We start from the raw sequence: 12,363 nt of genomic DNA, 5'->3' as shown, positions 1-12,363 counted from the left end.
AAACATGCTCCACTGGAGAAGGCAGTGGCAAACCACTTCAGTATTCTTGCCTTGAGAACCCTATGCACAGTATGAAAAGGCACAACGATAGGACACTGAAAGAGGAACTGCCCAGGTTGGTAGGTGCCCATATGCTACTGGAGAAGAGTAGAGAAATAACAGCAGAAAGAATGAAGAGACAGAGCCACAGCGAAAACAGCGCCCAGTTGTGGATGTGACTGGTGATGGAAGTAAAGTCTGATGCTGTAAGAAGCAATATTGCATAGGAACCTGGAATGTTAGGTCCACGAATCAAGGTAAATTAGAAGTGGTCAAGCAGGAGATACAAAAGGTCAACATCGACATTCTAGGAATCAGTGAACTAAAATGGACTGGAATGGGTGAATTTAACTCAGATGACCATTATATCTACTACTGCGGGCAAGAATCCCTTAGAAGAAATAGAGTAGCCATCATAGTCAACAAAAGAGTCCAAAATGCAATACTTGGCTGCAGTCTCAAAAACGACAGAATGATCTCTGTTCATTTCCAAGGCAAACCATTCAATATCACAGTAATCCAAGTGTGTGCCCTAATCAGTAATGTTGAAGAAGTTGAAGTTGATCTTTTCTATGAATACTTACAAGACCTTCTAGAACTAACACCCAAAAAAGATGTCCTTTTCAATGTAGGGGACTGGAATGCAAAAGTAGGAAGTCAAGAGACACCTGGAGTGACAGGCAAGTTTGGCCTTGGAATACAGAATGAAGCAGGACAAAGGCTAACAGAGTTTGGCCAAGGGAACACACTGGTCATAGCAAACACCCTCTTCCAACAACACTAGAGAAGACTTTACACATGGACATCACTAGATGGTCAGTATTGAAATCAGATTGAGTATATTCTTTGCAGCCAAAGATGAAGAAGCTCTATACAGTCAGCAAAAACAAGACCGGGAGCTGACTGTGGCTCAGATCATGACCTCCTTATTTCCAAATTCAGACTTAAATTTTAGAAAGTAGGGAAAACCACTAGACCATTCAGGTATGACCTAAATCAAATCCCTTATGATTTTACAGTGGAAGTGATAAATAGATTCAAGGGAATAGATCTGATAGACAGAGTGCCTGAAGAACTATGGACGGAGGTTTATGACATTGTACAGGAGGCAGTGATCAAGACTGTCCCCAAGAAAAAAGCAAAAAGGCAAAATGGTTGTCTGAGAAGGCCTTACAAATAGCTGAGAAAAGAAGAGAAATAAAAGGCAAAGGAGAAAAGTAAAGATATACCCATTTGAATGCAGAGCTCCAAACAATAGCATGGAGGGATAAGAAAGCCTTCCTCAGTGATCAGTGCAAAGAAATAGAGGAAAACAACAGAATGGGAAAGACTAGAGATCTCTTCAAGAAAATTAGAGATACCAAGGGAACATTTCATGCAAAGATGGGCACAATAAAGGACAGATATGGTATGAACCTAACAGAAGCAAAAGATATTAAGAAGAGGTGTCGATAATACACAGAAGAACTATACAGAAGAGATCTTCATGACCCAGGTAACCATGATGGTGTGATCACACCTAGAGCCAGACATCCTGGAATGCAAAGTCAAGTGGGCCTTAGGAAGCATCACTACAAACAAAGCTAGTGGAGGTGATGGAATTCAAGTTGAGCTATTTCATATCGTAAAATATGATGCTATTAAAGTGTTGCACTCAGTATACCAGCAAATTTGAGAAACTCAGCAGTGGCCACAGGACTGGAAAAGGTCAGTTTTCATTCCAATCCCAAAGAAAGGCAATGCCAAAGAATGCTCAAACTACTGCACAATTGCACTCATCTCACATGCTAGCAAAGTAATGCTCAAAATTCTGCAAGTGAGGCTTCAACAGCACGTGAAACATGAACTTCCAGATGTTCAAGCTGGATTCAGAAAAAGCAGAGGAACCAGAGATCAAATTGCTAACATCTGTTGGATCATAGATAAAGCCAGAGATTCCAGATAAACATCTACTTCTGATTTATTAACTATGCCAAAGTCTTTGACTGCATAGATCACAACAAACTGTGGAAAATTCTTAAAATGATGGGAATACCAAACCTGCTTACCTGCCTCCTGAGAAATGTGTTTATAGATCAAGAAGCCACAGTTAGATCTGGACATGGAACAACAGACTGGTTCCAAATAGGGAAAGGGATACGTCAAGGTTGATATTGTCACTCTGCTTATTTAACTTATATGCAGAGTATATCATGAAATGCCAGGCTGAATGAAGCACAAGCTGGAATCAAGATTGCCAGGATAAATATCAATAACCTCAGATATGCAGATGACACCACCCTTATGGCAGAAAGTGAAGAAAAACTAAAGAGCCTCTTGATGAAAGTGAAAGAGAGTGAAAAAAGTTGACTTAAAACTCAACATTCAGAAAACTAAGATCATGGCATCCAGTCCCATAACTTCATGGTAAATAGGTGAGGAAACAATGGAAACAGGGAGAGGCTTTATTCTGGGGGCTCTAAAATCACTGCATATGGTCACTGCAGCCATGAAATGAAAAGAGGCTTACTCCTTTGAAGAAAAGCTATGGCCAACCTAGATAGCATATTAAAAATCTGAGACATTACTTTGCCCACAAAGGTCCATGTAGTCAAAGCTTTGTTTTTTCCAGTAGTCATGTATGGATGTGAGAGTTGGACCAATAAGAAAACTGAGCGCTGAAGAATTGATGGTTTTGAACTGTGGTGTTGGAGAAGACTCTTGAGAGTACCTTGGACTGCAAGGAGATCCAACCAGTCCATCCTAAAGGAAATCAGTCCTGAATATTCATTGGAAGGAATGATGTTGAAGCTGAGACTCCAATTCTTTGGCCACCTGATGCGAAGAACTGACTCATCAGAAAAGACCTTGATGCTGAGAAAGATTGAAGGCAGGAGGAGAAGAGGACAACAGAGGATGAGATTGTTGGATGACGTCACCAACTCGATGGACATGAGTTTGAGAAAGCTTTAGGAGTTGGTGATGGACAGGGAAGCCTTACATGCTGCAGTCAATGGGATCTCAAAGAGTCAGACACGGCTGAGTGACTGAACTGAACTGAAAATAATTGTGTTTTATCTTAAGCTTGAGTTCTGGTTATTCTTTTCGCATGTGAGTAGAGATGTTTCTGGTTCTTTTTACATCACATAATACAGATTATATTATTGAGCTTCTGAACGTTATATTCTGCGACTCTGGATCTTGATTGAATTCTGTGGAAAAGGCAGTATTTTTGTTTTAGCAGGTCTAGATAGGCTCAGCCCCATTTTTTAACCTGCTTTCTGTGGGCTGTGGTTCCAGTACCATTTTCAAAACTTTTACAGTGCTCTTTTGCTTTGTTCTGCCTGAGCGCTTCCCTATTGACAGTCTGGTATGTCGGCTGTCTTCTGTTACGTCAGTTCTCAGATTCTTTAATGTTCGGATTAGGATCAGATGCATTCATGCATGCTCAGGGGTGAGCTCAGTACTTCATTAACTACTTTATAAGATTCCTTTCTAGAGCTCTTTTCTTCTGTCATCTCACTGATACATTTGGTTTCTTTCAGGCTCCTCTTTTTGGTTGTTATTGTTTCATCACTAAGTTGTGTCCAGTTCTTTGCAACCTCATGAACTGTAGCCCAACAGGATCCTCTTTCCATGGGATTTCCTAGGCAAGAATACTGGAATGGGTTGCCATTTCTTCCTCCAGGGGATCTTCCTGACCCAGGGATTGAACTTGTGTCTCTTGCATCACAGGCAGATTCTTTAATGCTGAGCCACCAGGGAAGCCCCCCTTTTTGGTACTTTAAGGCACATTCTGAGGCTTTGGTTGCCCGGTTATACTGTGCACTTCAGCTGTTGTGCTCTTGTCTGCATCTAAGCCAGCAGCAAGAGAGCAAAAAAGGGGACATGTGGTGGTGGGGTCCCTACTTTGCTTTCCCCATTTACTAATCACAGCTCTACCAATTGGGGAAGATTCGTCTCCCTAAAAATTTCGGCTCCTTTGAATTTCCTTTGCAGCCTTTGCCACCACTGCCTTGGGATTGCCTGAGGGTTGAGATAGGAGAGTGCATAAGAGAGAAAAATAAGGAGGGATTTTTGCAGTGCCTAAGAGTATTAAGTGTTCTTAAGTGCCCTTGCTCCTGCTGAAGCTAGAACTTGAAGCCTTGCTGATGCTCATCTTCATGTTTCAAGCTGTGTTGTATTGAGGCTAGGAAATAATAGAGGAAAGAAAGAGGTAAATTCATCACCTGTGTGCTGATATTTCAAATTCCAGAACTTTATTCCAGTCTGTACAATATTTACTTTTCACAGTCTTCATGAGCTACCTACATTCCATTTCCTTCCCTTCTAAATGACTGTTTCTTAAATTCTTCAGAATTTTCCTTGATGGTGAAGAAAAAAGTGATTGAAAATTTTCTCTTCATTTTGACACCTGTTTATAGCCACTGTCTGGACCTAGCTTCCTTGTTTTTCTTAGTCTAAGCATATATTCAGAATAAAACCAAGTCTTTTATTCTTTTTTTGCAGTTTTCAGAAGGATCAAAATATTTTACTTTTGAAACCTTCTAATACTTCTAGATATTTAATAGCCTCTTTTCTAGTATGAATAGTATGACTCTATGTAGGCTGAAATAATTGAGAAGACTTTATAAAAGAGAACTTCAACTTGTCTTCTCTCTCAGTTCAAATGTGAATTTGTGAATTTTATGAATCACATGTAGCTATTAAAGGGAGAAAGGATATTCCGAGAAAACAGAACCCTAGCAGAGACATAGGGGGAGAAGTGATCTTTCTTGTGTGGGTAAGAGTGGATGTATTTTCCTCAGTAAGGGAAAACTCCTGGACAACTGTGCTGAACAGATGGGATTGTGCCAGATAGTGGAGGGCCTTGTACATCATGCAGATGAGTGTAAACTGAAAAAAACAGGTTATCTGGCCCCACTAAGAACCTATTAAAATCCTTGAACTTTTTGAAAAGCACATGAATGTTATGAAATTATTATGTAATGTTTTAAAAATAGTAGGTATTTTTATTCAGTTATCTTACACAATCCCAAAATAGATGTATGTTCTTTACAAACGTTAATGCATTTCTTTAAATCAAAATATGCTTACTTTAAAGGAGGCTAGCCATGAAATCCTCCGTAGAGGATCAGTTTATAGAATAGTCATATCCCAATTTAATTTTTGTACAGTTTTGAAGTTTTGTAGAATTTAAGATACAGTGTTAAAAATGTATTTTTCTATATTCTAATGTAATACAACAGTAAAGAGTTGGCAGTTTGAATAATAAAGAGTCTGTGATTATTGTTCATAGGACTCATCAAGCTCTTCCTCGAGATTCTGTTATAGAAGACTTACGTTTGCAAAATAAATACCTCCAAGAAAAGCTTCATGCTTTAGAAAAGCAGTTTTCAAAGGATGCATATTCTCGGCCTTCAGTAAGTGCATATCTTTTCATTGTTTTAATTCTAAAGTTTAAAAGTGAAATAATTTCTGCCTTTAGCTAGCTAGAAATAGTAGATCCTTCTCATTAATATTAATATAATAAATCCAGCTTTTGTTTTTACTTGGTAAAGATATATGTTTTCTTTAATTCTTTTTACATAATATAAATTTGTGGTTCTTATGCTTCGCATAAAGCTTCATTAAAAATGATTTCTGTAGATTTTAAATGTAGTTATGAGTTCTGTTGTAACAAGAACACATAGATAAATTAGGAAGATACATTATAACATTGTATCCATTTATGTGTGTGATACATTTCTAGTGTGTCTTTATAGTCTGATTAATGTAGAATTATTTGTTGTATCTTATTTTAAAACACTTCTGTGTATATTTTTATTATTTTTTTCCTTTTCTTTTCCTGTTTCTTTTCTTCTGTCTGCTTCAAGCAGAATCTGTTATGTGACACAACTACGCTTTCTCCTCTTGCTGCCAGTGTTAATAAATACAGGCATAATATTTTTCACAAAAAGAACACTTTACACAGGAACCAAAACAATCGCATAACAGTACTCAGAATTAAAAATAAGAAAGAAATAGATGTTAGTGCCAACTTACATCATCAGGTACCTAGACATAATCTACAGAATTACAGTAATGAAGAAAAACACAAAGCAGAAGATACTGTAGGTCCTATGGAGTTAAATAAATCTGAGTCAGGAACAAACAATACATCAAGTCCATTTAGGTCAACTGAAGGTACCTTGACCAATTTTAACCCCAGTTTTGAAAATGATCCAAATTCTGAAGTTCAGCAAATTAATCAAGACTGCTGTGAAAATGATGAGCAGGAAGATAAAAACAGGGAAGAGAAAGCTAAGCAAGATGAGAAAGAAAAGGGACACATAACTGAAGAAGTGAATCACGGCAAGCACATGGATCCAGCAGAATCTTCTGGGGAGGACCGTGGCTGGGCCACAGGGGTGGCTGCCCTGGATCAGTGTGCTGAGGAGGGTTCAGAGGCACACTCTGAAACCAATGCGCCAGTCCAGCCAAGAAATGAAGTGGCCCAAGTTTGAGTACATGGCAGTCCTTTATTTCTCTGTTGGCTGAGTTTCCTTATAGCAAGTAGCATATACATATGGTACAAATGGAAACAAATTGTGTCAGATTTGTAAAAAATATTAACTGTTAATAAACTTCTTAAACCCCAGTATTTGACTAGTTCCTACTAAAACTTAGTGGTCGTGCATTTCTCTAATTCATTTTAGTAGTCTCTGTTTTACTACTGGTATTCACTAAAAGTATTAGATTAGATAACAGAATAACAAAAATAAGGCCCTTTAGAAGTGTTTGTTTTGCCTTAGAAATTCCTAATTCAGCATGTTGTAAAATCTCACTGCAAGTCAAATTTCACTACAGGGAAAATATTGATAAAAATCTGTTATGATGCTCTGTAACATTCTAATATACATAGCAAGTTCCTTTGATGATCTTTTTGCCTTGTATTATAACAGATACTTTTTTATATAATGAGAAAAGGGAGTTTATATGTATTGCCTAGGTATAGTTCTCACAATACTCTGCAGAGAACTATTTCTGTTTTACTTGGGAAGCTTGGAGAAACATCCCTTGTGATCAGGAAGATGCAGAACTAGGATTTATCTGGAGGTCTAATTCTACAGTTAATGAACTTTCTACATATGCTCTACTTCTGGTCAATTTATATGGCAGTCCCGAGTGAGAAGTCCGTTCTGAGTTGAAATCAAATAGCATTCATTCATTTGTTCATTCCTTTCCACCTTGGATATTCTAGTCACCTAAGTCCTCATTAAATTAGACATTTAAATTGAGAGAAAATGGGCAAAAATGACTTAATTCTTACTTCATTTCCTTTTTCAGGCACATAATGCTTCTTTTTTTTCACTTGATAATAAGTAATTGGGAATTTGAGTATTATCTGTGTATTATCTCTAACTCTCATCCCCTAAGAACTTGACTTTTAGCAGTGTATACCTTTTAATAAGATTCTCCTTCTACAGAACAATTTGTAAGTCTCCCTGAAATTGATTATACAAGAATTTTTTTTAATTTTACTTTTATAGATGAGTTTTACTAGAATTTTTTTCCAAAAATTTAAACAATCTCAGCTAGCAGTTTTGTTTTCTGCGAATAGGAAGAAAAAAATGATCCACATTCACTTACTTGAATAATTGCATCTGTATTTTAGTGAGGAGAACTGTTGGAAAAAATATTTCCATGTAAGATCAGATAGAATTAGTCTTTCCTGTGATCAGATAGAATTAGTCTTTTATTAACTATCAGTGAGGGGTACTGATTATCATTTATTAAATTGCTCTTGCAGACTGAAGAGATGAAGTGAGGGAGATGGAAGAGCTCAGGGATAGGACACTACAGCTTGCCAAAGTATCAGTGCCTTCACTTGTGAGGTGCAGAAACAGAAGGCCTTACAAGGGGTTGGTTTTGCTTAGTGTTAACCTTAATGGTTACAGTTGGATAAGGCAGGGGCAACCCACTCCAGTACTCTTGCCCGGAAAATCCCGTGGACAGAGGAGCCTGGTAGGCTGTGGTTCATGGGGTGGCACAGAGTCAGACATGACTGAGCGACTTCACTTTCTTCACTTTAACCTTAATAGTAGTAGAACCAGAATGTAGACTTGGATTATCTGACAACGTAGGAACACATCGCTGTAGTTTACTGATACCATGAAACATGTCTGTCTGCTTTCCTTGCCGCTATGTATGTTCGTAAGTGCCCACATTCTCTCAGTTAGAAGTCAGGTGGGTACATGCAGTGTTTCTGCCAGTGCTGTGTTATGTGCTCTCAGCTCAGAATCCCTTTACTTTTCTACATCCTATTCTCTAATTTCTTTACTTTAACTCTGTTTTACCTAAGAAAACTTACTCTTGTTTTTACTTTTTTTTTTAACCAAAGAGCGAAAGTGTCAGAATGTATTTAACCTACTGCTAATTCAAATGATGTTACAGAGCCAGGTATGATAAATGTATTTACAGAATATTATACTTTAATAATGATGTATAATATATCAGTATATAATATGATGATGATCATAATAATGTCTCTGGAATTATTGACTTGATAGTTAATCAAGCCAAGAGACTAGAATGGGAGAGAAAAAACTAAAACTGTTCTGAGTGCTTTCACAACATTATCTCATATAATGCTCTTTAACAATCTTATAAGTGGTATCTTCACTACTTTGTTGTAAAAAGTAACCAAGCACAGATTTCTCTTTCAAATAATGTACAGTTTAGAATGAGAAATAAATATGAACATGGATAATAACCCCCCAAGGTAGATTCATGCCAAAACAAGTGCAAATAAAGTGTTACTGGATTTCAGAGGAGGGAGTGATTATTTTAGCTCCAGGAATGAGGGATAGCTTCCTAAAGGAGGAAGGAGTTAAGGCACTTTTTGTAGGCTTGTGTATTCGTCTGCTATGGCAACCATAACAGAACACCTCGGAGTTGATGGCTTAAGCAACAGAAATTTATTCTCACAGTTCTGAAAACCAGAAGTCCAAAATCAAGGTATCGGCAGAGTTGATTTCTTCTTTAGGCTTTGGGGAAAGGATCCTTTCAGGCCTTTCTTCTGGCTCATAGATGGCTAGCTTCTCCTTGTCTCTGTAGTTACTCCCTTCTATATATATCTATGTGTCAAATTTTGTTTTTGTGCAAGTACATCAGACATTGGATTAAGGCCCACCCTAGTGACCCTGTTTTATCTTAATTATCTTATAGCCTGAAAAGGCCCTATCTCCAAATAAGGCCATTTGAGGTACTGGGAATTAGAACTTAAACATACGAATTTGGGGGTTTGATGGGGGTTGGGGCACAATGCAATCTATAACAGTCAGATAACAATAATATTTTATTTTGGACTGAAAGAACCACTGATTATATGTGTGGACATCATTAAATCATATTGACTTTGTTTTCTGTATTAATTTCAAGAGACTGATTACGTTTTGTGAGTTTGTTTATGGTTGTTTTACCTGGAGCTCTCCAGTTTTCTCATTCTTTTGAGGAACACTGTTCCCTTTTAGCATAGTGTTTTCTTACCCAGCGTGTCTTATGCAGCTTCTATTTGCTATACCTTAAAAATACTCCTAACTTCATTTTCCTGAAGACTTCAGGAATAGATTCAGATGATCATTATCAAAGAGAACAGGAGCTCCAGAGGGAAAACTTGAAGTTGTCATCTGAAAATATTGAACTCAAATTTCAGCTTGAACAAGCAAATAAAGATTTGCCAAGATTAAAGGTAAATTTAATATTCTTTATTATAGTTAGAAAGTCTAATGCCTGAAAACCTTTTTCTCCCTACTTAATTGTAATGTTTACTGTGTTAGCTTATGAAGAAGCCAGAAACTCATATTCATGAAATATGGTAGCGTTTATACTTTCTGCATTCACTCATGTAACAGTTATTTGTTGAGGGCCTTCTTTGTATCAGGTACAAAGATACATGTGCTAGGAAACAGCCATCAGAAAAATTCTTGCACTTGTAGAGCTTATATTCCAGCAGGAAGGCTCATAATAGGTAAGCAAGTCAGTATATTGTATGTCAGCTGATGTTAAATGCTAAGAAGAAAAAGCATGGTTCATGTGTGTGTGTGCGTGTGTGCGTGTTGGATAGGGGTATAGTTGACCCTTGACCTACGAGAGTCCATTTATATGGGGATATTTTTCAGTAGTAAATACTGCTGTTTTACCTGATCGATGGTTGGTTGAATCCACGAATGCAGAGAAATTGCAGATATAGAGGACTGACTATAAGTTATACCTCCACATTGTTCAGCAGTCAACAGTATATGGGATTGCTCTTTAAAATAGAGTAGTAAGGGGAAGCCTTATTAATAAAGTGATGTTTTAGCAGAGAACTAGGGGACAGGTAAGGAAGTAGGTCATAAGATACTAGAAAAAGAATTCCAGACAACAGAAGTGGCAAGTTCAAACGCTGTGTGTGTGGCAAAAGATAGTTGGTGTGTTTAGTTAACAGTACCACATTTCAAAATATTTGGAAAAGTAATAAAATATTAGGGTAGCTCTTAAAATATAGTTCAGTTTAGTTCAGTTCAGTCGCTTAGTCGTGTCCAACTCTTTGCGACCGCATGAATCGCAGCACACCAGGCCTCCCTGTTCGTCACCATCTCCCGGAGTTCACTCAGACTCATGTCCATCGAGTCCGTGATGCCATCCAGCCATCTCATCGTCAGTCGTCCCCTTTTCTGCCCCCAATCCCTCCCAGCATCAGTTTTTTCCAGTGAGTCAACTCTTCTCATGAGGTGGCCAAAGTACTGGAACTTCAGCTTTAGCATCATTCCTTCCAAAGAAATCCCAGGGCTGATCTCCTTCAGAATGGACTGGTTGGATCTCCTTGCAGTCCAAGGGACTCTCAAGAGTCTTCTCCAATACCACAGTTCAAAAGCATCAATTCTTCGGTGCTCAGCCTTCTTCACAGTCCAACTCTCACATCCATACATGACCACAGGAAAAATCATAGCCTTGACTAGACGGATCTTAGTCGGCAAAGTAATGTCTCTGCTTTTGAATATGCTGTCTAGTTTGGTCATAACTTTTCTTCCAAGAAGTAGGCGTCTTTTAATTTCATGGCTGCAGTCACCATCTGCAGTGATTTTGGAGCCAAAAAAAAAAAAAACGTCTGACACTGTTTCCCCATCTTTTCCCATGAAGTGATGGGACCAGATGCCATGATCTTCGTTTTCTGAATGTTGAGCTTTAGGCCAACTTTTTCGCTCTCCTCTTTCACTTTCATCAAGAGGCTTTTTAGCTCCTCTTCACTTTCTGCCATAAGGGTGGTGTCATCTGCATATCTGAGATTATTGATATTTCTCCCAGCAATCTTGATTCCAGCTTGTGTTTCTTCCAGTCCAGCGTTTCTCATGATGTGCTCTGCGTATAAGTTAAATAAGCAGGGTGACAATATACAGCCTTGACGTACTCCTTTTCCTTTAAAAATGTTTAGGATGATTATCTCTGTTAGAAATTTTATTTTGATATTTGTTATAAATTTATTTTTGGTTTTCGAAATCTTTTCCTATTTATTGGAGTCTTTTTCTCGACTGACTGTTTCATTTCTGTTTTTTTAACTTAGAATATTAGCAACATGTTAATTCCACTGGTAATAGTATAATTAATCTATGTCCTACTTCTTATTCTGGTTTTTACACTGTTAAAACCAGTGTCAGAGCAATTCTTTATTTTTTTGTACCATGTGGATATGGTTCTACATATGTAATTTATGGGACAGTTAAAATCAGGAGTTCTGAACTCAAATTTATTATTGTATACTAAGGCAGTAATGATGGACAGGGAGGCCTGGTGTACTGCCAGTCCATCGGGTCACACAGAGTTGGTCATGACTGAGAAACTGAACTGAACTGAAGCAATAATGTAGGAAATATATATTTAAATCCATATATAAAATCTCTTGTATTAGTACACTTTACTTCAACATAAGTCGCAGTTCAAAATCCTCTCATTACTAGGAAGATCCACTTGTTTACTTAAGCTATACGTTGGAAGAAACTGGTAGTTCCGGTGATTTGCCTTTCCTTATCAGTGGCTACAGCTGTGTTAAACTGTTACATGTTTTCTTTAATATTCTAGAATCAGGTAAGAGACTTGAAGGAAATGTGTGAATTTCTGAAGAAAGAAAAAGCAGAAGTAGAGCGGAAACTTGGCCACGTTAGAGGGGTGAGTATGTGAGAGTATGCCATATGTTTGTTTTAGCTTCAGAAGGGATATGCTGGAAGTGAGAATAAAAGGTTGGATATGTCATAGCAGTATTGATATGCCTTTACTGGTGCTTCTAGTTTCAGTTATATTCTGCTGCATGTACAGTGTAAAACA

General features: G+C 37.7%; 1 protein-coding gene across 28 annotated transcripts in view; it reads left to right on the top strand.

The window, feature by feature from the left end:
• The window catches only part of CEP290 (centrosomal protein 290), a 92,246-nt gene that overhangs the window by 66,931 nt on the left and 12,952 nt on the right, over window positions 1-12,363 (top strand). For 25 of the 28 annotated variants that reach the window (XM_060413999.1, XM_060413997.1, XM_042246580.2 and 22 more), the window contains 3 exons: window positions 5,318-5,441; window positions 9,617-9,751; window positions 12,121-12,207. In XM_060413999.1, coding sequence (XP_060269982.1) covers window positions 5,318-5,441; window positions 9,617-9,751; window positions 12,121-12,207 — 346 coding nt within the window. Of the gene's footprint in view, window positions 1-5,317; window positions 5,442-5,897; window positions 6,659-9,616; window positions 9,752-12,120; window positions 12,208-12,363 lie in introns of those variants that run through there. The other 3 variants (XM_060414014.1, XM_060414013.1, XM_042246587.1) reach the window with 1 other exon arrangement.

The sequence above is a fragment of the Ovis aries genome, chromosome 3 (assembly GCF_016772045.2).
Source record: "Ovis aries strain OAR_USU_Benz2616 breed Rambouillet chromosome 3, ARS-UI_Ramb_v3.0, whole genome shotgun sequence".
Lineage (NCBI taxonomy): Eukaryota > Metazoa > Chordata > Mammalia > Artiodactyla > Bovidae > Ovis > Ovis aries.
This window is presented reverse-complemented; position numbering and strand designations above follow the sequence as displayed.